This window comes from Pipistrellus hanaki (genome assembly GCF_964339955.1).
Source record: "Pipistrellus hanaki genome assembly, chromosome: 4".
Taxonomy (NCBI): domain Eukaryota; kingdom Metazoa; phylum Chordata; class Mammalia; order Chiroptera; family Vespertilionidae; genus Pipistrellus; species Pipistrellus hanaki.
In genome coordinates, this window is record NC_140506.1 from 57,439,925 (window position 1) to 57,467,347 (window position 27,423).

General features: G+C 36.9%; 1 protein-coding gene across 5 annotated transcripts in view; it reads right to left on the bottom strand.

Moving 5' to 3' along the window:
• Positions 1-27,423, bottom strand: part of TMEM232 (transmembrane protein 232) — a 145,364-nt gene that overhangs the window by 97,748 nt on the left and 20,193 nt on the right. For 4 of the 5 annotated variants that reach the window (XM_084882807.1, XM_084882808.1, XM_084882810.1 and 1 more), the window contains exons 4-9: positions 22,431-22,542; positions 21,227-21,332; positions 18,699-18,856; positions 15,661-15,760; positions 13,860-14,026; positions 3,055-3,209 (exon numbers count right to left, since the gene is read on the bottom strand). In XM_084882807.1, coding sequence (XP_084738933.1) covers positions 3,055-3,209; positions 13,860-14,026; positions 15,661-15,760; positions 18,699-18,856; positions 21,227-21,332; positions 22,431-22,542 — 798 coding nt within the window. The remainder of the gene's footprint in view (positions 1-3,054; positions 3,210-13,859; positions 14,027-15,660; positions 15,761-18,698; positions 18,857-21,226; positions 21,333-22,430; positions 22,543-27,423) is intronic. The other variant, XM_084882809.1, reaches the window with a different exon arrangement.

The following is a 27,423-nucleotide window of genomic DNA, read 5'->3' on the forward strand; positions in this document are numbered from 1 at the left end:
TTGCTTAAATGGTGGAGAAAGCCTTTTTCATCAGGAGATGCTCTTGGCAGACAAAAAATACATAATCCCTCTATCTGGACTGATAGCCAGCCATATGCACTCTATTGCCAAACCAGTCATTAAAAAATTGAACCCCTTTCTTACACCTTACACCAAACAGCTTTTGCGCTTAAACCCCACCTTAGTTTCTGTCTTGGCAGTTCATCCAGTTAGGTTCTGATTGGTCTGTTTCTATGCCAGCCAGCATCAAAAGCTCTGCCCTTAGGAAGCCATTGGCTCCTCGCACTTCACTCAGATTTGGTTCTGATTGGTTGGTTTCTATGCAAGTCATTGTCAAAAGCTTCGCCTCCTAAGCAACCATTGGCTCCTCAAACTTCACCCAGATTTGGCTCTGATTGGTTGGTTTCTATGCCAGTCAGCATCTCCGGGCCTATCAATAGGTCTGATCAGAGAGGTGGGGCTGATCAGCAGCCCCAGCAGAGGCTTAAGAGAAAGAGAGGCTCAGCTGCTGGCCAGGCCAGGAGCAAAAGAGAGAAGCAAGAGCTGATCAACAGCTGCCAGAGAGGCTATGGATAAGACCCTGCTTCTCTCTCCAGGCCTCTCTTCAGGCCTGATCTGCAGCCCCCTCAGCAGTCAGTACTGGGTCCCCACAGCAACATAGGTCAAGCCTTTGTTAGTTTTGGATGTTATGGACCCTGGGTCATACAATATTTCGTTTTTTATGTTAAAATATAACTTGTTTGTAAAACCAAGTTAGACGTTAGAGTCTTCCAAGATCTAAAGTAGTACTAGTTGTTTGTCCTTTGAAAATAAATCGTGTTTGATTCCCCTACAATTTATTTTCTAGAATAAGAGTGATCTGCATAATCAACCTATGCACCAATAAAACTAACTTTTCTTACATTTAGCAGCTCTATATTAATTCATATTTATTATATTTTATATTATGATATAACATATTGAATCATGTCCAGATCTATATTAATTCTATATTATTGATCTATCATATTGAACCAAAAGTGGCGGAGGGCGGTGAAGGATTAAAGAAGACAGACAAGAGAATGTTGTTGGGGCTATGTAGGTCACTGTTCTTGGCTGGAGATACAGTGCCACAGCCTGCAAGCTGAATTTTTATTTTTTAGTCAGATTCCACTAGGCCAGTGTTTCCCAAACTTCTCTCATGATGAGAATCACCTGGTGGAGTTGTTAAAACACAGATTCCTGAATCCCAACTAAGAAGTGCTAAACTAGAATTTTTGGGAACATATAGGTAAAATTGCATACCTAACTTAGTGCTCTGTATATAACATCTGTCTTAGAGCACTAGTTAAGTATACAATTTTACCTATATGTTCCCAAAAATTCTAGTTTAGCACTTCTTAGTTGGGATTCAGGAATCTGTGTTTTAACAACTCCACCAGGTGATTCTCATCATGAGAGAAGTTTGGGAAACACTGCACTAGGCAAAACAAGGGCATGGTCAAGATGTTTACAATGTTCTCAAGATTTTCAAATCTACTTAATTATATGCACCTGAGAACTCTATCAAGCTTTGTTCTGGCAGCACACAGCCTACATCACTCAGCCACCTGGGACCACAGATTCAGACCATAAGGTCAAGCTTACAACCATAGCCTTTGGCTATAATTGTGCTGGGAGGGCTTTGCCCTCAAAGCTGGGACCTGCATGTGGCTTTGCCATGAGAGGACCGTGCCCTCTCATTAGTCTGAGGCTTGAACCTGTCCAAATGCTATAGCTGCTCTCCACACATATATTCTATTTGCATTTTGATTTTTCTATTTAAAGATGCTATCCTCACTGGAAAGGGAGGTACTAGATGAAGGAAGGTGAAGGCATTAGCCAAAGAATATATATGCATGACACATAGACACAGGCAACAGTTTGGTGATGGCCAGATGGAAGCGAGAGCAGGGGCTGGGTGGAGGTGGGCAAACGGGGAGAGGGTATGAGGATATCTGTAATAGTGTCAACAATAAAAGTAAAGTTAAAAAAATAAATAAAATATAAAAGAATCATGATTTTGTTAACTGCAGTACTGAGTAGGTTGCTCTCATCACACTAAGAGATGGAATAAGTTCTTGATGAACTATCTTCTAAACTAGGCTATTCCTAGGAAATTAGGCAAATTCATCCTCCAGAAATCTTTACTTGATCTAGATTCCAAAACTTCCAAATGAAACTGAGAAAACAGCTTTGGTTCATAATGGAGGCTCCTGATTCTTATAATTTACATATACAGAGACCATTGATGTAGAGTGGGCTGCCAGAGGCTTAAAAACTGGAGATAATTTTAAGAAAAATATATGACAATAGAGTGCTAACAGTTTTATAGATTGGTCTATTAAAGTAATTGGTATAAAGAAACCTGACTTTATGTTAAATAATGATAACATAGCATTCTCATTGAATTTGTCAACAGTAAAAATGTGAAACTTGCTATGGAATAACAAATTATTATTATTGTTAGCATTGGAAAAGGAATTCTGATTGTCCTCAAATAATTAAAAGGGGTATCTCTGATCAATTTCCTCAGAAATACTCCTTTACATTTTTTTCTTTCCTCCATTAAACTCATGCCCTGTTTTGTAGTAATTTAAGACTTCTTTTCTCTTCTCAAATTCACATTTGTACAGGGGGAAACTAACACTTATCAGTCAAGATTCACTATTTTGTACATTACAAGTAAGGCATAACAAAACAATATTTTTCCCAAAAAATAATAAACTGTACTTCACTGTTGTTTAACAGGTTGAAAAATAAAAAGTGTTCTAAATATGTGAATTAATTTATTAATAACAGATTTCATTAAATAAACTGTAATACATGCATGGCCCCCCTCCAAAAAATAGGGACAATTTATTGATGAACTGAACTAATGCAAAATATATAAATTGCCCTTGTCTTTGGAACTCAGATTATAAATTTTTTTCATAGTCAACTAAGGTGTGATTAACATTTATGTACAAAGGTTATTTAACATTTAAACACAAAGGTTTCTCCGTGAGTTATTTTGGTTTTTATGATCCCTCTTACCAGCATTTCTTTTGAAGCTGTGTTTTATGAAAGGTGAGATGTTCCAGCACGTTATTCAACTGAGGACTATTTTTCTGAACACAAGTCCAGACAGCAACACAGTGCCAGAGCAGATTGTTAACTTCATAGCTTTTCTGATTGTCTTGTAAATATTCCTTGAAATTAAAATACAAAATTATATGGGGAAAGAGTTCTTTGACTTGAATAAACATAAAATAAATTTTAAATATGTGAGAATGCATGTTTTCTTACACCTCATGCTTCATCAAATGAAGTAATTTTGCAAGTTAACCTGAACATACTGTCTTAATATTGTTCATATGGGACCCTGGTATTCAAAGACATTAAATCTATAGTACAACAAAATTAATTAAAGAAAAATTATTAGACACAATCATGCTTCTTAGACTCTATATGACTTAGCTGTCCATGACACCCAAGGAGGAGGGACAGGGAAAAGTCTGAACAACGATCAACCAACAAATAAGGTTTTAAAATGTGGACTTCTACTTCATGGACCAAAATATATGCCTAGCTGGACACAGTCAATGTCTGCAACATATTTTTAAAGCCTACAAATTCAGAATACAAATAGGCTGTTTTTAGTTTGTTTGTTTTTTTCTTAGAGTGCTAACAGTTTTATAGATTGGTCTATTAAAGTAATTGGTATAAAGAAACCTGACTTTATGTTAAATAACGATAACATAGCATTCTCATTGAATTTGTCAACAGTAAAGATTCAAATACACAATCTAGATATTTACTCATATTGCTAATATTTTACTCTTTTATGCTCAAAAGAAACACTTAAAGATACTCTATTTTCAAAGGAATTTAGAATTCTCACTTATCATATAAAAGTCAGGACTATAATTTAAAGAAAACTTTCTTATGATAGAAGGCCAGAAGTTCATACATAAATGCTAAGCTAAAACATGTTAAGTTCTAGTAGGCTGTTTAAGTCCCGAAAATGTGTACTGATTAGCTTCATGTCAAGAACTCAGACAGTGGAGAAAAAGGCACAATGAGATAAAGTCTTTGCACTCTGCTACTTACTCTTGGGAACAATCATTTAGAGAAACAAATAGAAACAAGTCATTATTTACAATGTAAAAACATTCCACAGAAACGCTTTATTTTAAAACAATGTAAGACATCAGACTGAGACATACTGACTGTAGTAAATGCATTATTTTTTTTATCCAAGTAACTCAATTTCCTGCTTTGCTCTTCAGCCCACCCAAAAAATGGAACGCAAAAAAATGAAGTTCTTTTCCCAAATTGTTCTAGATGTCTCAGCCATGGAGCCTGATGGTCTCATGTAGCAAATTTATTCAGAATCAATTAAGTAGATAAATTTTGATACTTGTAGTGGGCTTGACTAATTTAAAACACTTTTTTTTTCTTTTTAATGTACACTACATGGCTACACAGACTATTCGGTTAGGTCAAAAGATCCTGTTAACAAACCTATGTAACATCACCAGAGAAAATTCCCCAAAGCCTTTGGGAAAGAAAATATTAGGATTTTGGACAATGAACAAGATTTAAGTTTTATTTCCAGTTTTATATGATACCATTTTTACTCATCATTGAGAAAGAATGAAAGCAGCCTCTGATGTCTGGAACTGATTTGATATCAATATATTGGGTCGGCAACTAAGTAATTGCGGATTTTTTAAAGAAAATCAAAGACAATTTTTTCATGGAACTAAATAAGTTTATTCTGTAATGTATTGCCCATTTTGATCAATGACCTTTTGCCATCTTTCAGGCAGCATCATAATCCCACGTTCAAAAAACTTCTGGTTTTTATTAGCAAAAAACTGAATCAGGTACGATTTGACATCATCATCATTATTGAAATTTTTACCATTCAAGGAGTTTTGTAAAGATCGAAACAAAAAGTAATCAGATGGTGCAAGGTCAGGACTATATGGTGGATGTGGCAAAACATCCCAACCAAGCTCCATTACTTTTTGCCGAGTGACCAAAGATGTGTGTGGCCTTGCAGTGTCATGATGGAATACAACACCTTTTCGATTTGTCAATTCGGGCCGCTTTTCTTCAACTGCATTGTTTAATTTTGTTAGTTGTTCAATGTAGACATCAGAATTGATCGTTTGGTTGGGTGGTAAGAGTTCAAAGTAGACAATTCCTTTGTAATCCCACCAAACTGATAACAAAACCTTCTTTTGATGAATATCAGCTTTTGATGTTGTTTGAGTTGGTTCACCTGGCCTGCTCCACGATCTTTTCCACTTGATATTGTTGTAAACAACCCATTTTTCATCGCCAGTTATCAGTCGTTTTAAAAATGGATCATTTTCATTACGTTTCTTTAGCAAATCGCAGCTGCTAATGCGTTGCGTTAACTGTGATTCTTTCAGTTCGTGAGGAACCCATGTATCGAGTTTTTGAACATAGCCAAGTTGTTTTAAGTGATTTTCAATGCATGTATGTGATACATGAAGCTTCTCTGCAATCTCACATGTTGTACTGTGACAGTCCGAATTGATTATTGCTTTGATTAGGGCGTCATCAACTTCAACTGGACGACCAGAGCGTTTTTCATCTTTGAGTGAAAAATCATCAGAACGAAATTTGGCAAACCAATTTTGACACTGCCGTTCTTTTAAGGCTTCGTCACCATAAACAGCACATAACTTTTTATGAGCTTGCGATGCGTTTTTCCCTTTGCGGAAATAAAAAAGCAAAATATGACGAAAATGTTCCTTTTGATTTTCCATTTTTCAACGAACGCCAAACGAAAACTACAAAACAGATCAAAAAAACTTTTTTTACTGATTAACAGCTGAATAGCCAACTATCAAATAACAAAATGTGTTTTACATTTGTACTACGTCTGCAAACCTAAAAATTCAACTGAAGCCATATATGTGTGAAACCCGCAATTACTTAGCTGCCGACCCAATAATTACAAGCTGCTCTGACATTCACAACCAGGTCACTTTGTTTCTTGTTGGATATAAACTCACAGAACATCAAACTTAGACAGTGGTAGTTTGAGAACATGATATATGAACAAACAAAGCTACTTGATGAAGTTTTCCTAAGAATAGGCAAAAGTCACTGTGCCACCCACAAATAAAACTGTCCCTACTTTCTAGCAGCATCAAATCTTTATAACTTCCTCCATTCACCCAAACAAAGTCCAAATCCTATAATAGAGTTATTCTAACACTCTTTTACTAAAATATTCTGTGGTTCCTTGGCCATGTGTTCTCTCTCTGCAACAATAATAAACCCATTTTGCTTAAAATGCAGGTGCAGACCTGATGGTCTTTGGGTGAAGGACATTGGCATAATCAAGAGTAAATGATGAAGTTGCTACACCTGTGAATTTTCCAGGTAAGTGAGGCTGATTTATCCTTGTGCATTTTCTATATTTTAAGCATTTGCATGGAAATCTTGCTGAAGTTTCTTCCCTGTGTGTGTGGTTTTTTTTAAAATACATAAATTTGCCAAACCTGAATAAATGAGTATAATAATGCTGATTATGTAATCATCATGTACATCATCAGCGTAACAAACCAAAGCCATTTGGTGGCATACAGTTCTTTGCCTTTACATTAAATCAGTCTTACTCAGTGTGGTTAGCAGATGAGTGCCATGTGCAAACTGTTAACTGGAGTACAGAAATAAAGAATACACTTGAGAAACTTATAACAAGTTGACATAGTTAATTTTATATATTTTGCCTAATAGAAAAAATTATGCTTGCATTTTCATGTTTTTATTTTTGGTAATTCATTATTATTGTAGTTTACAAAACTATCAGTCTATGACAGTTTGGAAACTAACAAAAAATTTTTAGAGGGATCTTTTACCCTAGTTTGAAAAGCACTAAACACTGTATTAAATAACTTCCAAAGAACTTTTTTGGGCTACATTGCTTTGCAAACTGGCTCCTGTGCACCTGTGCAGAGAGGATAGGAGAGACCTAAGAATGAGGCAGACCACTCCAGATTGGAGGTGGCAGGTTTAATAAGCAAGGCAATTTACCACGCTTGTCTTGGAGCCACCAGTAGAGTAGATCACATCCACCCACCAGAATTTTAAAATTTATATAGAGGTCTTAACTGGGTTCAGTCATGTATACCAGGGGTCTTCAAACTACGGCCCGCGGGCCACATGCAGCCCCCAGGGGAGTCTGATCCTGCCCGCCAGGTTTTTTGGGCAGTGAGCGCAGCCAAGGTGTTACAGTAGGGATTAGTAGTTCATATAGTCCGGTCCTCCAGCTCTCTGAGGGACCGTGATCTGGCCCCCACTTTAAAAAGTTTGAGGACCCCTGAATTGTATACCATCCAGATGGTCTGAACAACACATTGCTTTGTCAAGGTCACATCCTTGCAAGGTGCTTCCCATTGTGGGAACAGTGAGGAGAATATACATTCCAAGGACAGAGGAGGGGTGAGAGCTCTGATTGCCCAGGGTCGACTGGAAGCCAATTCATCTAGATCAGTGTTTCCCAACCTTCTCTCATGATGAGAATCACCTGGTGGAGTTGTTAAAACACAGATTCCTGAATCCCAACTAAGAAGTGCTAAACTAGAATTTTTGGGAACATATAGGTAAAATTGTATACCTAACTAGTGCTCTAAGACAGATTTTATATACAGAGCACTAAGTTAGGTATGCAATTTTACCTATATGTTCTCAAAAATTCTAGTTTACCACTTCTTAGTTGGGATTCAGGAATCTGTGTTTTAACAACTCCACCAGGTGATTCTCATCATGAGAGAAGGTTGGGAAACACTGCTCTAGATTACCTCCTCCAACAGTGGCTACCAGTGTCAGTTTGTACAATGACTACTTCAGGGTGCCCACCTTAAAAAGCACTGTTAATTTTATGTTGGCTGAGAATTCAAAGGGCCACATCAGCTTAAATTCTATGCAAATTTGAGTACACAAGCTCTGAGAGTCTGACCAAGTTCTCTTTTATAACAGAAACTAGAGGCCCAGTGCATGAATTCATGCCCAGGTGGGTTTCCTTGGCCTGGCTAACAATCTGGGCCCATTGGGGCCATCTCACCCAGTCCCAATCAGGGCTGGCCAGGGGGAGGGACCATGGGAGGTTGGCCAGCCACAGGTGAGAGGTTGGCTGTGGGAGGACCCTGACCACAGGCGGCAGCTCCTGTGTTGAGTATCTGCCTCCTGGTGGTCAGTGCATGTTATAGCGACCGCTCGAAGGGTCATTTGGTCAACCAGTTGTAATGGTCACTTAGGCTTTTATATATAAATGCCTAGGCTCTATTTTGGCTGCTCAGAGACAGCTTTTTTAGTTCCATCCTTGTTTTCAGCCATTTTAGGGATGGTTGACATTGCCCTGAAAGGACCTCTCAATACAAATATGTTGCTTGGATAGTAGGACATGAATCATAGGATAATGTTCCTCATTTTAAAGAACCTGTGTCTCAGGCTAACCCAATTCCTATGAACCATTTCCAATTACAGTACAGCACAAAATGTCCCAAATTTAGAGAATACCTTTGGCATACCAGATACTTAAAACAGTAAGGATGCGCTTGCTAATCACATTTTAATGTAAACTTCGCATGTTTCCTAGCTTTCAGAAAACTATTTATACTTTAGGACAGCTGCAACTATTCTGTAAAGAGTCTATAGCATTTTAATTGAGATTGAATCTACCTTCTCCAAAGAGCTATGTTATTATCATGTGACAACTAGCAAATCCAGCTTTGTTAGTGAGCAAAGGGCAGAGTGAGTACTCAATCCAGTGGTCTGGCTCTGCAATTCTCAGAACTAATTAAAGTGTACCATTTGTCAAAGTCAGTGGGAACCCTGTGTCTGTATCAGCTTAAAAGGATATTGAAAGGAGAAATGGGTTCCATCAGCAGGAAAAAAATAATGTCCTAAATAAAACCAACATCCATTTAGTGAGTGTCCTAATGTGTATATCCTACAGAATTATTTTCCCCCCAGAAATTTTATAGCAACACTTTGGAAACAAATTAAATAATTATGCTTATACTCCAATGCTTTAAATATATTAAAAATATTTTACAGTGGCCAAAATATGCTCTCTTGAACCTTTTAGCATTATTAAAGGATAAGGGCTATAGAAATAAATCCACAAATCCTCTACTAAAGTATAATAATAATAAAGACGGGGGAGAGAATAAACACAAGTATATCTTTTATATTCCTCTATTTAATGAATAAATACTCAACTGAACAGTAGAGGCTGCCTCAGGTTAATAATGGAGAAGTGAGCTGAAACTGGAGCACAACATTAAATGATGCAGTCAAGCATTGAATCAGTTAGCTCAACCAGCAATGTTAGCAGCACTGTGGTTACACTACCTTTTAAATTCTTTATATTATAAGGTAATGGGAGAAGAAAAGGAAGAGCAAGAAATATGATAGATTAAAATCTGTTTTAACCTCTTCACAGAATTATATCTATAGTGCTGACATAGAGCTTAGAAAAAGTTGGAACTGTGTCCTTAGTTCCAAAAAATTGGAAAGGGCACAGAAAATTAGGGACTGATCCCACTCTAAGGAGATAACATTCTTTTGATGTGTTAACATTTTGCCCCTTACAATTCAAGCTAAGCTGTACAGCAGTCAGCTTCCATTTCCTGGTGCACCAAGAGTGGTTGATTATCAGAGAAGCAGAATCCACATTGAAGGTTGCCTATCTCATAACCAGAATACTCATGTCCTGAAGATCTCACAGTATCCTATTTGTTTAAAAGAAACACACTCAGATCACTACATTAAGTTAAGCACAATTAACTACATACTTTAGCACATTTAGTCAGTATAATCATGTCCTTAGATGAAAATTATTATATTTAATAATCATTGTTTAAACTTGCATGACAATAATTTACAAGGCACAGGCTTTTTGCAATTTTCACAACAACTCTATAGATTAGTTAGGGCAAATATGATGATGATGATGACAGTGATGGTGATGTCCTTTTGTTTTGGAAAGTCAGAAATAAAAATCAATTTTACTTCATAAGTTACATGTCTCAAAAGTGGTGATTATAATAAGCAGCTCTGAGAAGGTTAAGAATGTTGTATACATCATTTTTAAGTAGAGTTGGTATGTAATATTATATTAGTCATATTAATTTCAGGGGTACAATACAGTAATTGACGTTTTTATAGTACTTGAGGTGACACCTTTTTTAAAGATATGCAAATGAGATTTAGAGAGCTGAATAGGCCTCCTCTGGATCACACAGCCAGTTGGTGAGAAGGTTTTCCCTCTTCATAATCAATGCTCTTTCTGTTGTTCAATATCATAGGTTATATATTTATTGTAAAACATTTTTAAACTTAAAAAACAAAGTCCTTTTTATGCATGCAGCAATTTGTGTTCATTAGCAATTAAAACAAAAAAGTTCAGATTTCTCAGTATGTGTCGCTCTTTATGTAAATGGTTCATCAAGTAATGAGCAAGAAAGAAAACACTAAAGCCTAGAAAAATTAAAAATAGGTATGCTTAAATGTTTTTCCTTATACACTTAAATTTTAGGTAGTTTTAGAAAGGGCTCAATGCAAAGATTGGAAAACTGTGAGGTAACTTGTAGATAAAAATATTTAAAAATCTAATCTTCCTTAAATTTCCTTAGTTGTTTCAACTTGACTTATGTTAAATGTATTTTTTCCGTTTTAAGAAAAACAATCAAATAGAAAAACTATCTATATAAAACCCTAAGTGACCATTCGACTGTCCAACTGGTTGCTATAACACACAATGACCACCAGGGGCAAACATTCTGACTAGTAGTTATGATACGCAATTACCAGCAGGGGGCAGACACTCAACACAGAAGCTTCTGTGCTGCGGTGACTTGGTAGCTGCAGTTCTCAGGTGACACATTGGAACCAGAGAGGAGGGAGCCCGATTCTGGGGTGCATCACCCAAGAACTGCCCTCTTGCAATCCGGGACCCCTCAGGGGTCCAGTTTCGACCTGATCCCGACAGGCCAAGCTAAGGGGCCCCACCGGTGCACAGGACTTGGACTCTAATTTTTTATATTTATATTAGAGGCCCAGGGCACAAATTTGTGCATGGGTGGGGCCCAGCCAGCCAGCCTGCCCCAATGGGGGCCCGTTGGGCCAGTCAGCAGGAAGGAGGGGCCATGGGTGGTTGGCCAGCCCTACCCCCAATCAGGGTGATGAACGTCTATAGTTTTTTCCTGTCTGTGAAGCTCTTTATCGGGCCTCCAATTCTAAATGAGCTTTGCTGGGTAGAGAAGAGCATGGCCAGAAATATTCAGTGACAAAGAACAAGGATCTGCAGCTAGGGTGACCTTCATTTTGAAAAGATGTGGCTGCTCTGGGGACTGAGAGTTCCGTCTCAGTGAAACCTGGGTCAGTCTTTGCATCAGGCAAGTGGAATCCCTGAGGCCTTCTTGAGAGTTGCCAAGGCTGGGGGTGTGATCTCAGAACAATTAAAAACACATTCGTGAAGAGATGTTATGCGTTCTCTTTCAGCAAAAAGCCTACATGTCTGTGCTACACCAACAGAGTTGCTTTAACAATAAAGCCTCCATCCACAAGCCCACCCACCTCCAGGAGCTGGCAGAAGGTTGCAAGTGGCTGCGTAGATGAGGCTGGTGCCAGGTGACCTGGCAGGTGTCAGCAGCTCGGCAGTCTGAGCCTCAGGCACAGGGAGACAGGCTCTGACATCAGCACCACTTGGAGGGTTTGACGGCATCAGCAGCAGCTCCAGAGCTTGTTGCTATTTTGTTTTATTTTTATCTCGTTTTCCCTTTAAACCTCTCCAGGTTACATGCATTCAAGAGAGGAGCAGCCTTTGCAGAGAGCAGAGAGCACACCTTCGATCTAGGTTCACCTACAGCCAGACAGAGTCCTGTTTAGAAACCGTGTAGGTCTTGCATTATTTGCACTATTACCAATAAAAAGTTTTAAATTCTGGCACGTAAACATGTTTCCTGCTTATCCATGAGGGCAGGAGGCTGAGTGCAGCCACAGGCACAGCCACAATTCTTCACTCACTCACAGGCCTCCATCCAAGGGGAGGGATGCAGGCCCTTTGCACACGGAGGGGGCTGGGGAGCAGGGTCGGGCAGCAAACACAGAACATGGCCATCCGTGGCCTTTTCCCATACTTTCTTAGTCCCAATCTTCCTGCTCAGGGTCTTTAGCATCTTCCTCAGATGGCTGTAGGACATGACTGGGCTGATTGGTAGGAAAGAGGGCCCATTGGCAGGAAGGAGGGGCCATGATGGTTGGCCAGCCCTACCCCCAATCAGGGTGATGAACTTCTTTACCTTTTTCTTGTTTGTGAAATTCTTTATCAGGCCTTCAATTCTAAATTAACTTTGCTGGGTAGAGAAGGGCATGGCAAGAAATATGATGTTTATCAGACTCTGTCAGCATGGGGTTCCTGAATCAGGCTCCCTTTGGCATTGTGGTGGTGGGGGAGGACAGCATGAAGTTGCAAACACAACCCGTGCAGACTCCTTGTTGAGCATCTTCTGTATACCTTCTAAATACCTGATGGGCATCTCCCCTCAGAAGGGGTGCCAACAGCTCAGTTGCATGCTCCCTCTAGGCAGGGAAGCCTGAGGGAGGGGCTGTGGGAGGTTGGTAGGAGACAATCCAGCCAGATCAGGCTGGTTGGCTGCTGCAATGTGTGTCATAGCCACCAGTTGTTCCGGTTGTTTTGGTCATTCTGCCATTATGGTCACTGGGCTTTTATATATATTAGAGGTCTGATGCATGAAGACTCATGCAAGAATGGGCCTTTCTTCCCCTGGCTGCCAGCAGCACCTTTGCTGGAGCCAGAGCCACCTTTCTGCCTTCCCACGCTGCCCAGAGGTCCAGAGCGACTGGGGTCATGCAGGAAGTATCCTGCCCCGCCCCCGGCCACTCAGTGCCTGTATATGCAAATTAATCTACCATCTTTTTTTTGGTTAATTTGTATAATCACTCCTGATTGGCTTATGGGCATTGTAATTTGCATCTTACTCTTTTATTAGTATAGATAGAAACTATAAAATCACAAGTATATATAACAACAACAAAAGAATCAAGGTTTTACAGTGTTTACTGCTTTCTTTTAGAATATATGCAAGAGAAGGAAATAAAGACATCATCAACCCCAGAGACTGAAATGTGTCATTTGACATACATCATCCCATAAAGTATAAAACAATTACATGGTTCGCTATAGTTCTGTTTGTATAATACATTTGCAAAAGAGTGTATTACATAACTAGGAATTATATAAGGGGGACAGCTAATTTTCTCTAATATTAACAACTAATATCTGAGTTAGAACTGAAAAGGAGATTTTTCATATACTAGGAATTATTTTAATTTTTCAATTTTGAACTACTTAAATTTTTTTGGTTGATTTTAATAGCACATTAAATGTTATTACATATGAATTATGGAAGCATAAAAATATTACACTTGTTCTCATTAATAGATTGTATTTTATACACTTTCCTTTTAATAAAAATGTAATATCTTAAAATGTTCATTTATGTGTCAAACTAAATTATGTTGCAATTTTCATTTAAACAGCTGAGATGGACTCTATAAGGAAAAAAGGCTTCTGATATTACTCTATTTAAAGTAGTAGTGGTGCATATTGATGCCCCACTACTAATCCAATTAACTACTACTCTAGTGAGATGAACTTAAGTGTCTTTGCTGTTCCCTCCTCCCCCTAGCTAAACGCAATTCAGAAATGCTTACTAAACTGGCATGCACAAATATCTAATCATAGTAATCTTAATTCGATTCATCATGCACTAGTATAAACTCACCATATGAGAATCTGTGCACTCATCTTGATTCTCGTTTTTCCCATGGCTAAAAATTGAGTCAGATGGTAATTCTCTTTTACATATTATTTCCAAGACTTTCAGAGTAAATTGCACACTTGAAAAAATGTTTGGATACATATAATATGACTCTCCAGAGAAAGAAAGTGCTATTGTAAGAATAAAAATTTGTGAGAAATATTTCATTAATATCTTGTATAGTGTTTCATTTGTCTTTTAGTTATTAAAGTATAATTAAATTCAGTACTTCAATGCTGAAACTGCTGTACAATTCCCCATGCAGATTTATAATGTTAGGTATTCCCCCTTGTGGTGTAATAGAAAACTACAAGGTAAATAATTCATACATGAAATTTTGTATGGTGGAGTGCCCAATTAGGAAGTTACTGCCCACCTGGGTTGAGCATTGACCTTTGAACCAGGAGGTCACAGTTCAATTCTCAGTCAGAGCACATGCCCGGGTTGCAGGCTCAATCCCCAGTAGGAGGCAATGAATGATTCTCATCATTGGTGTTTCTAGCTCTCTCTCTCCCTCTCCCTTCCTCTCTGAAATCAATAAAAAATATATTTAAAAAAATAATAGTTACTGCACAACAATGCTTGGAAACTTTCAGCTGATAAGACATAAAATTATAATAGATACCATATTTATAATGAATACTTTAAAATTATAATCCTAGAAACAAACTAATGTCATTGCTTTTAACTCAACATTCTCCATTTTTATTCCTTTTCAAGATGTTATTAATTTTTTAAAGTATATATTTTAAGTATAGCGACAATTATGTCATTTAACATAAGACTATATGGTATTTAACAGAACCATCTTCATGGTGTTCCTCTATATATAAACTTTTAAACTATCTCTGAGTTTCAATTCATTGACAGAGTGGAAAAATTCATAATAACCAATCTTTTACTGGATTGCTATATGTATAGGTGGCATCTGCTAATAGCCTTGCATAGGATGACTAGACACTTAATATATTAGGCTTTTATTATATAGGATCCTTTATTTAATTCCTTAAAATGTTCAACGTAGTGATTCTTCACATCTTCAGATTATGGTGACAAGTAAATTTTGAAGACTTACTTGAATAAAACCTAAAGTTCTCACTTTAGCCTGTTATTATGGATATATCCCAAGAAAGCCAATATCTTTGTTTCATATAAAGATAAAATCTCCAAAATTTTCCCTCTTATCAAATACTGTTAAGTACAGCCTTACTTAGGCTATTATCTCTGTTTCCAAGAACAGAGATATAGCCTATTAATCAACATGTAAAACTTAGGGTTCCTCTTCAATTCCTCGCTTTCCCTTCTATATTGCCTATATCCAATTGATCGCTTAAGTCCAGTGTCGTTTTAAGACTGCTTTACTGTAAAATAATATTCTTATTTTAATTGTATTTAACATCTCTTGCCTATACTGATGTCATAACTAATTGACCTCCACATCCACTCTCTCCTTACTCTAGTCCAGCTTCCCCCGCCCTTCAACACTAGGGTTACCTTACTAAAATATGAATTTAACTTCCTTACAATCTAGAATAGTGACTACTACATATGAGGAAATTGAGTCAGACAAGGTGGTAGAAGTAGTTAAGTAGAAAAGTAAAAAGTAAAAACCCAAGCAACTTGGTCCAAAAACTGCTCTTCAATATTGTACCCATAATCTTTCCTGAAATAGAAAACACAGCTTATGCTCTTTATAGTGATAGCCTGAGCTTCTCAAAATATAACATAAAACACTCATAAGTATAGAAAATAAGAGATAGTCTACCGTATAAAAATGGTTGAAGTCTAAGTAAGTGTTCTTTAAAACTTTCTAGGTGACCATACAGGAAATATATAAAAAGTCTTAAGGAGATCAAATAGCCAATCTGTCAAAAGAGAAACAAAAAAGCATTTTTTGTGTTGCATCAATAAATGTTTAAAAACCATAAAAAAAAAACAACCATTTTCTTATTACATTGGCTTTTGATGGAACAATTTCAAACTCTTGAGATTGTGTGCTTTTGAAATAATTCTTAAACATTTATATCAAGGTTGACATACTGGTTCAGCCAAAAACACATTTATAAATCATCTCTACATTACATATAATGACCAATACTGAATGATATTTTGTTCTGTATCTTTTAAAACAGTATTTTTCAAATTGCAAGCTATGCCCTTTAATTGAGTCATGAAATCAATTGAGAGGGGATTTTTAAATAAAATAAAATACCTAGTACATTGCACAGTTCCTTTTTTCACTTATATATAAGTATGTTTTCATGTGTGTGCTGTATTGCAATGCAAAACATACAATATTTCTCCCTATGGGTCTCAGTCAAAACAATTTAAAAACATTTTTAGGTAGTTTGAAAAATAGTTTGCATGTTCATAATATTCTGTACTAAGGTCCCCATTCCCTCATGAAAAAAATATCATACACACACACACACACACACACACACACACGTGCGCAATGTCCAAAACAACCAAAGGCTGGACCAAACACTAGAAGTCAGTTCTGCAGTCATTGCTGGGTCACCATGGCAACCCAGCTCTGACTGCCACGTTGAAGGCGCCTCAGCAACACAGCACTGACTACCATGGGGCTGCGTTCAGGCATGGTCAGAGGCTGGGAGAAAAAGCAAGGTCTGATCACAGCCGCTGTGGCAGTCAGTGCTGGGTTGATGTAATGGAAGTCAGTCCTGCAGTCAGTGAAATTAGGGTCAATTAATATTAAGTGAACAAAGGGTAAATTAATGTCTCTTTGGGAGGAGTTGAGAATATAAAGTACAGTGTAGAGCAATTTACTTATATTGTTTCATATAATATAAACTCTTTTCCTTTATTTAAAATGTATTTTATTGTTGAAAGTATTACAGATGTCCCTTTGTGTTAGTTTTTTTTTTTTTTCCCCATTGATCTTCTCTATCCTGCACCCACCCCCCTTCCAGGCTTTCACCAGACTATTGTCTGTGTCCGTCAGCTATTCCTATCTTAAAATCTAGAAAGATTTAGAGGGGGGAAATAAAAGCTATGCCAGGTAAATACTGGACAGCTGAAGTTGATGCATGAATACTGGATAAAGGCTTGAAGCCAAAACAACTCATGAGATAAAGTTAGTCACTGTAACATAACAAAAGGCTCCTTTCACTAAAGAGATAAGGTGGATCCCAATACTTATACACATAATAGAACAGTGTGAGGGTTCGGAATGAATCTCACCAAGATGTGTCTAAGTGGGATGCAGATTTTTTGAGCTAAGGGCAATTTTAGTTTCAGGCTCAAGTGAAAATTCTGCCCCTCCCTTTACCTAAAAAAAAGTTGAATTAGAGGTCTTGCTCATAATAGCACATTATCCTATATAATAAAAGGCTAATATGCAAATTGAACACCAGAACAACCAGTTGCTATGACATACACTGACCACCAGGAGGCAGATGCTCAATGCAGGAGCTGTCGCAGGTCGTCAGTGTGCTCCCACAGGAGGAGTGACACTCAGCCAGAAACCAGGCTTATGGCTGGCTAGTGCAGCAGTGGTGGTGGGAGCCTCTCCCGCCTCTCGGCAATGCTAGAGATGTCCGAATGATGGCTAAGGCCCACTCCCCATAGGGAGCCACCAAACATCCCCTGAGGGCTCCCAGACTGCGAGAGGGTGCAGTCCGAGCTGAGGGACATCCCCCCTCTGAGTGTACAAATTTCATGCACCAGGCCGCTAGTAAAACTATAAAACCACTAGTGAAGCTAAATTTCTTTTACTAACAATAAATTTTGCAGCAGGCAACATGATCGCCACACATCAGTCCAGGAGCTTATAAAACATGAACTACTGGAAAATGATTTCCCATTTGCTGGCTCTAAAATGGCTGGGAATACTTTGAGAAGAATGCTTTTTCTCAAACTAAGCAAGCATTTAAAAAAATGAGCAAGCATTTAAGATGATCTGTTGGCATTTTTAAGTAAAAAAAGTGGCATTTTAAAATCCTTAAAATAGAGAGGAGAAAAGCTACATATACTAAGATATAAGGACAAGCTTGATTTTTAATTGAATCCTAGAAACCTTGTGCATGAAATCTGTGCACAAGGTGGGAAAAGAGTCCCTCAGCCTGGCCTGTGCCCTCTCACAGTCCGGGACCCCTCGCTCCTTACTGCCCACCTGTTCACTGCTCCTTACCGCTTGGCTTACTGCTCCTTAAAGCTGCCTACACGACTGTGCTAGCCAGCCATGAGCCCAGCTTCTGGCTGAGCAGCGCTTCCCCAGTGGGAGCACACTGACCACCAGGAGGCAGCTCCTGTGTTGAGTGTCTGCCCCTGGTGGTCAGTGAGTATCACAGCAACCAGTCATTCTGGTCGTTCCACCACAAAGGTCACTTGGGCTTTTATTATATAGATTATTTTCTTACATAGTTGGTGATATATTTTCTAGAACTATCTCTGTTTGAATAGCAAACAATAATACATTATCCAGCCTACCCAGTGTGGCTCAGTGTTTGAACATTAACCTATGAATCAGAAGTCATGGTTCGACTCCAATCAAGGCATATGCCAGGATTGCATGCTCAATCCCAGGAGGGGATGTGCAGGGTGCAGCCTATCAATGGTTCTCTCCCATCATTGAAATATCTGTCTCTCTTCCTCTCTGAAGTCAATAAAAGTATTTTTAAAAACTGCATTACCCACACATTTAGAGAAGACTGACACAAACTGCCAAGTGAGAAAATACTCTATAATAAACCAAACACTGTTCAGATCCTAAAGCAGATTCCATAGTTACACATAGTACATGTAGTAATTACAACACATTAAAAATATTTTAAAACATACCTTTGCCAGCTTTATTTCCACAGAAAATAAGTATGGCTTTAGGAATGCATCACAACAGAGTCTATAAAAAATCGCTTCCGCAAGAAAAAATAAGGCAGGTGGATGATCATAATAAAAGGAAGCATGGTCCAAGGAAGTATAAAGTATATTTAAAGCTTCTGAAAAATCAAAAAGTAGAAACTCTATAATTGATAAATTATGCTATTTTCTACATGCTATCCAATTAAGTTTTACAGTGAACTATTTGCTCAGTTCCAAGACCAGACTGTAGTTTTAAAATATTTACATATTTTTTGACACCTCTCCCATCAAGTCAGTCTCCTTGCCCTTGAACCTGATCAGGCCTGCTTCAACCAATAGACTGTGGCAGAATTTACACGGCTGGGTTTCCAAGACTAGATTAGAAAAGGCAATCCAGCTGCCACCTGGATCTTTCTTTCAGAAAGGAACTTCGGAATCCTAGGCTGCCATGGAAGAAGTCCAGCTTTTTCAGAAGTCACAAAGCTTGAAAGGGATGAGACAGGGATGAGAAAGAGAAAGAGAGAGAGAATGCCCAAGAAGCTCCAAGCTGTTCCAGCCAACACAAAATAGATCACTGAGACACATACACAATAGTGTGGGAAATAAGACAGAATTGTATGACAAAAGACAGTGCTAAAGGTAAGTGCTATAAAAGAGAAGAGTAGGAAATCAAGGCAGAGAAAATAGGGCCCAGTGGAACTGAACAAGGAAGAATATTGAGTTTAGGCCCTAAAGAAAATTGCACCTCAAGTCATCACAAAGATTTGAGGAACTGTCATATAAGTATCTGAGGAAGAACAGCAAATACAAAAAGATTTGAGAAACAGTCATGTAAGTATCTGAAGAAGAACAGCAAATGCAGGGACTTGAAAAAGGAAAAGCCCTGGCAAGTTCAAGGGATGGGTAAGAGACCAGCATGGCTGTAGCATAGTGAATAAGTAGGAAAGGCAGCCAAGAACCAGATCATCCATAGCCCAGTAGCCCATAATATAAAGTTGGAGTTCTTTTTAGGTTAAGATAAAGAAAATATTTAATTTAGAATGATCTCTGCTGACTGGAGGGTAGACAGTGGAATAAGGAACCTCCAGTTCAGGCTACAGCCTACAGGGTACAGGCTGGACACTGATGATGAGAGTGTTTCAGTTGTGGAGCTGCTAGAAAGAAATCATACTTAGGGCTTTTGTTTGGAGTTCAATATTATAATGAGCTTTTGGCTGTGTGTAACAGAAAAACAGTGTCTTCAAATAACTATGCTTGTAACTTCACAAGATCCAACTTGGAAAGGTTCCGAGGCTGGTGAAGGTAACTGCCCCTCTATGTGTATTTCTCCATCTTTTGGCTCCCTGGTATACCTGATGATTGTGACGACTACACTAGCACTAGGCATTTTGTTCTTTGCACCACAGCACTGAGAGAAGAATCCAGAGACCATGGGGAGGAAAGGGGTGCTTTGTTCTCAGATATGTCTTTTTCAAAAGCAATTCAAAGAATAAGTATTCCAAACAGACTCAACTTCACATCTCTTGATCAGGACCAGGTCCTGTGACTACCCCATCTATCTAATCACTGATGTCTTAATTAGCTTAGCTCAATCATTATTCACCCCTGAGGCTGGGAAAGACCAGTCCACTTCTGAATCATGTGACTGCAGGATGCCTGAACAAAACTGAGGCTTACTTGACAAAGAGGAGCAAGTGGCTACTGGTTGCTGGTAAGTCAAGAGTGTTTACTTCCTTCTCATTTAAACATTTAATAGAGGTGAAGCTGTGGATGGCACTGTGACAAAGTGTCATATAGGCAAGCTAAATGCAAAATTGTCTTATTTTTCCTGTTGTTTGGAAGCTCCCAGGCAGCACTACAAAACCCAATTTACACAGGGAAATACTCTCTGACCTCATGCACTTCACATTCTAAAAACTCATTTTAAAAGGCACACACATAAAATTTAGGATAATGATAGAAGCAATTTTACCTCCTTAAAAATAATGGTTTTTAATTTCTTTTTTAGATTAGTTGGAGGGTAGTTTGAAAGGAGACATATAAGTGAGAAGTGATAAATGAAAAGGTAATGAGTAAAGTGGCTGATTAAAATAAGTGAAAAACTAACGGCCATTTGGTTAATGTTTTATGAGTAAGAATTCTAAAATGCAAAATCAAGTTTCTCTATAAGTCTCTATTGTAATTGAAAAATCACTAAATGACACTTTATATTACTTTTTAATTAGTTACTAATTTTAGAAAAAAGCAATAAAGACAATGCTAAGCAAAAGAGTTTAAAGCAATTTTGTAATTAAAAAGTTGAGCAAATTCATTAATTCAAAATTACAAAAGGAACTTTCATAATGAAACATTATCAGGTATTTCGATAGAGAAAGACAAATTTTTCTTGGATCCTGTACAATTTCTAAATATTAAAGTTCTCTTATTATACCTTCACTGCTAATTAAAAAAAACACACAGGCACACACACTTAGGGTATCTAGGAAGAATTTAGTTAAAGCACATACCATCTTGAATTTCTCCTTTGCATTGAGCCAGAAAGGATACTTCAATCCATGTAGTAGGAAGATGCACATGTTCCCCGGTGCCTAATGTGCTGAGACCCAATTTTCTCTGTGATGAGGAAACATGAAAGAGGCAAACAAACATGTACTATTTATTTATTTAAATTATCCCTTAATTATATGTTCAAAGTCATTCTATGAGGCTGATACTCTGTGGCTAGAATTTTTTTATTTTTTATTTTTGCTTTTATTATTTTTACATGTTGATCCTTTATGTAAACTGTTTTAGTATTAAAATGCAGAGAACGTTTGCTACTACTCTGATATTAGTTATTTGTTGAAAATAATTATCACTCTTCATTTTCTAGGGTTTTCTTCTATTTTTATCTCATTTCCCTTCCAAAAGGATGTATTTCTGATTTTTAAAAAGAAAATAAAAATATGTTGATGAAATGTGATTCAATAGGAATTAGTTTTGCAACAAACTGCTGAAAAATTCTAGCTACTGCACTGTAGATAGGCAGAAGTTAATAAATATGACAACCTCTGTGCATATAGAGTGAAGGTTAAGAAAAGCTTTCTTCCCTCTTTGGGATACATCATATCTCAGTTACTGTTTTTAAAAGACAAAGTAGAATTTTCATTATCAAAAATGTATTTACCAGCATTTGATATTTTGATGTGGGCTCTTTGATTGGTGTCAGCAGCTATATTCCCTAATAATTTAATAAGAATCTCACTCCAGAAGCCATTTGACATTGAATCATCTCTACATATAAAAAGCTAATATGCAAAATGTCCCCTCTGGAGTTCCACCAGGAAAACAGGAGTTGGATCACTCACTATAACATGCACAGACCACCAGGGGTAGTGTGGAACATTGGTGAGCAGCAGCAGTGGGGCACTGAGGGAGAGAGGAAAGAAGGAGATAAGGAGTCAGGGAGGTGGGGATGTGGGGAGATGGGGAACCTGATCTGTCCTGATCACCTATCAGGCCTAGCGATCTTACCTGTACATGAATTTCATACACTGGGACTCTAGTTTGATTAAAAACTTGAATTTGCATTAATATTTTTAACTCTGCCTACTTATAATTAAAGAAAGGTGTATTCTTTTTTTTTTTCTTTCAATATTTTAGAACAAATAATCATCCACCAACTAGAACAGAAAGTTCACATAACAACTAAACCAAATAATGTAACACTACCTTGCATTTGAGAAGGATTTTTCTAGCTAGGTCCAACAATTTTTCCTTCTCTTTTAGATTTTTTGTTTCATTGAATCTCAAGATGAATTCTGCCGTGATTGAAAATGGTGGCCTAAACAAAACAAAACAAAAATCAATAACTATAGCTATCACTTCTAAATTTTAATTAACCAACTTCTGATGGTTAAGTATAACTATTTTTTCTTAAAAAGCACCTTATAAGAATGTTTCACACAAAAACAAGTCAGTAAAACAATATATATTTACAGTCCTCCTAGATTAATCTTATCATACTTAGCATTTTTTTATTGAGAAACAGAATTCTCATGATGTTAATGAACTTTATAGCCTCTGGAAAAAAGTTTCTGGGATGGCTGTCAGAAATCTTGTTGGTATATGCCTCCTTCATAGGTAAAATCCAGCACAGCTTTAATTATAAAGACTGATTTATCTCCTTATATATGTCACTATTAGTTGAATTTAAGATAAACCTTTATCCCATAATGTAAGCTGAATCAGTCCAACATGGCTGGAGTGAGCAGGGAAAGAAAGATATATGTAGTAAGGTCAGAGTGACAAGTAGCCAGATTAACTCTAGATAAGATGGGAAGCCATTACAGGGCTTTGATAAAAGGTATGGCATGATTTAATTTAATTTTTAACATGATCATCCCAATTCTGGGTTGAGAATTGAAGTGTGGGGAGATAGATGTAGCAAGGGAGGAAGCACACATATTTAAGTGAGAGGTAATGGTGGCTTGGATCAGAGTTCTAGCAATGCAAGTAAAAAGAACAGTTTGGATATTGGATGTAGCTTGATATGAGCTCTAATCAGACTGTCCAATGAATTAGAAATTAAGTGTGAGGGGGAAAGGGAATTATGATTGAACTGAGTAACTGAAAGGATGGAATTGCCATTTACTGAGTTGGAGAATATTGATACAGGAGCAAATGTGGGGTGAGGGTAGGGAATAGGTTCAGTATTGGGACATGTTATGTTTGAGATGACCATGGTCATCCAAGTGACAGATAGATGAGTTTAATCTCAGAAAAAAAGTTTCATTCTTGATACATCATTTTAAAAATCATTAACATATATAAGATCTTTAAAGTCTTATGAATTAAAAGAACCCCATGAGGAAAGTATAGAGAGAGTACATAAGTATATAAATGAGAAGTGAGACAAATAAGTTGAGGTTGTAGGCTAGAAAATGAGCAGACTGATTATAATAAGGTACCACAGAATATAAGCTGGGCATGGAATCAAAAGTGACATCAAAGACATAATGAATAGATAGTAGAATTAATGAGTTATTTATTGGTGTAGGCAAATAATTGTTGGAGTCATGCTATTCAGGAGTGATCTGGAAGACTAAACATATTTTTACCCATCTTACTATATTCAGAATTTACTGAATTAGCTAATCTGTGGGATATAGAAAAGAAAACATGAATAGAAATTAGACTTTGCTTCTGATTAATTCACAAACCAATTGGGGAGACATATGTACACAAAAATAATCACAGTGACACATGATCACAGGATAGGCAGAGGTAATAGTATAATGCCTTGTAATTAGAACCAAATATAGATATCCTAGATAAAAACAATTAATGAAATAAGCAAGTTAAAGCCTGGCTGGTATAGCTCAATGATTGAGCATTGACCTATGAACCAGGGTGTCACAGTTTGATTCCTGGTCAGGGCACATGCCTAATTTTGGGTTCAAAACCTAGTTGCGAGTGTGCAGAAGGCAGCCGACCAATTATTATCTCTCATTATCGATGCTTCTATTTCTCTCTCTCTCTTTCTCCCTTTCCCTCTCCCTTTTCTTTTCCCTCTTCCTCCCCCTCTCCCTCTCTTTCTCTTCCTCTCCGAAATAAATAAAAATATTTTTTTAAAAAGAAATAATCAACTTTTTAACTGCCATACTAAAATGGATGTTCACTTGGTCATATATTTAGTAATACTTATTGACTATCTTCTATATATCAGGAACTAAGCTTGGAATTGGGGATATAACTGTGAAAAAATTTTTTAAAAAAAACCCTGCCCTCATGGAGCTTATAGTAAAATAAAGAAAGAATTGAGGTGATAGAACTTACAAAATCTCCTAGAATTTGACATTTTTAAATAAATAATTTCATTATTTTTTATGTTTTTATCGATTTTTAGAGAGAGACAAAGGGAGGAGGAGATGCTGATAGAAACATGGACGAGAGAGAAACATTGATTGGCTGCCTTATGCATGCCCCCTACTAGGGATCTAGCCTGCAACCCAGGCATGTGCCCCAGCTGGAAATCAAACCCTGACCTCCTGGTGCATGGGTTGATTGATACTCAACCACTGAGTCACACCACACAAGCTGAGTAACTTTATTCTTGATTTCCTATTATTTTGTATTTTACCTAGCACCTCTGTGAGTCAAACATTCTTCTAGCAATAAAACACAAGCAGAAATGAATAAAAAAGCAAATGTGCAATCACTTGCCTCATGGATTATATACTCTATTGGAGGAGAGTAGATATGCAATATCTACAAGAAAACAAAGAACAAGATGATTTCTGAGGGTGACTGCTATGAAGACAAAAGCATAGTAGTATGAAAGAGAATACAGGGCAAGAGAGCTATTTTACATTAGGCAATCAGGGAAGATTTCAAGGGACACAAATCTGAGCTGGGATGAGAAAGAGACCAAGACCATGGACAAAGAGAAACTGATGATAAATCAGAGTTAGCTAGGAGCTAGATCTTGCAGGGTATTTAGACCAGAAGGTAGGGTCTGGATTTTACTCCAGATGTAATGGAAAAACAATATAGACTAAACTAGAGCATGAAAGATTTAATTTACATTCTAAAAATATCATTTAGGCTGCTGTTCAGAGAGCAGGAGGAGGGATACTGATTAGGAGGCTGCTGCAGAAAGTCAAGGAATTAGATGATGGTGACTTAGTAGAGGAGAAAGTGATAGAGATGAAGAAACTGCTTAACTACAAAGGGCCAAGAATTCATCTCAGCTCTAAATCTAAAGCCCACAAAAATCCTTTCCATAATTTAGTATTGATGTATCTGTCTTTTAGTCCTTGCTGTAACTTGAGGTTATTAAGTTTTTCCTTATTGCTGTATATACAATTTGTTTAGTGAATTGTATATACAGCAATACAATTTGTATATACAACAAAACACCCTAAAGCAGAAAGCTAGCTTTTTACCATTGTGATTACCTGGTGATTAACTGATACTGAACTGTACTTTCTCTGTTTTACAGAGGCAGGGGTGGGAAGAAGGCTCAGAGAGGTTAAGAATCACACTTAAGATCATAGTTTTAATAGTGAGCAGAACCAATATTTGAAATAAGATGTCTAAGTCTTTTTACTCATGTTTTTTATAAGGTCCCTCAGAATATATTACAGTATAGAAATATATACTATGTGCATTCTTCTTAATAAAATAATAGTCAATGTGACTTAAGCCTATTTCTCCACTACCATTTACAGACAGCCCCAACATATCCAACATACACACACAGAAGCATACATACAATATTCAGGATTTCAAATACAAATTAAAATATATATTTTCTAAAATGAGATATTTTAACTTTTCATAGGCTCTGAGGAAAATGCATTTGTTTGATTTTATTTCTAAAGCACAGAAAGAAAAAAAAAGCCTCAGGATGAAAACAATATATAATTTAATTTCTATGCTTAAAATACACTTTATAAATAATTTAAGTTTTGTTGATTATTTTTCAATATGGATTGTGGCCTGTAATGAATCATAGAAAATATGGAAAGCCAGTTATTTTCAGCTTTCTGTATAGATATCACATACTTAATTGGTCTGCCACACTCATGTCAATAAATATATTAATGGAAAATCAATATAGCTATTTTAATCATTCCTTACCCATAACAAATAAATTGAGATTGTTATACAAATTAATAGTTATTTAATGATAAAGTCAATACATGATAAGAATCAAAAAGAAACTTTGAAATAGCAAATATAGGCATAATGAAGTGAATAAGATCTGAAAATAAAGATTTCAGATTCACCTACATATCAGTGATACTCAAAACCATAAAATTTCAAGAGGAAGAGTATTGAAGAAATGGGATATCTTTTGGACAAATTCCAAAGTTAGGAAATAAGAAGGAAAAAAGAAACAACAAATATGATGGAAAGAGATTCAGTAAAGTACTATAATGGAATTCAAATATATATATGTAATTTAAAATATAAACTCCTCCTCTGAGAATTATTCATTACTCCCTTCTGAGCCAGCATATCTAAATTCTATATTAATACCATATGACTCCAAACACCCACCCCACATCCAAGACTGAAGCTGGTTGGCTCACAATAGACATCTGGTTAAAGCAAGGCCAATCCAATCCTCTCTCAATGGATTTTAAATAATTAGTTAATATTTTCATTAATTGATATTATAGCTTAAAGGTGGCTTTTGAAGAAATGTTGTTCAAGACAACAAAACACCCTAAAGCAGAAAGCTAGCTTTTTACCATTGTAACCCTTGATCAATGTTTGTTGGATAATTTACTTTTGTATAGCCAGATTCCCTATCTTTTTAGAGTTTATAGTCAAGTGTAGATACAGACATATCTGTTGACCATTTTATCGCCAGTATCTTTTAGAGACCACATAGTGAATACTGAGTGAATGAATGAGGTCTGGCTATACCTTTTGCTCTCAGGCTCCACAAGATAGCCCTATATATTGTTCCATTACATTTTTATTTTGCTTCAGTTAAGCTGAATGTGCCTGTTCCATGCAAACAAACAATCCTAGATTGAGATACCAAAGAATGAATATAAGATGAAGATCATGACCAAAAATGCACATCTGAAACGATATGAAGGCTAAAAACACAAAGAGATTATTAGAGTTAATGTTAGAAAGTCAGTGGATATCTTTAGGAGTTTCATTAGATAAATAAAAGCAAAACCAAATTTAATAGTACTAATAA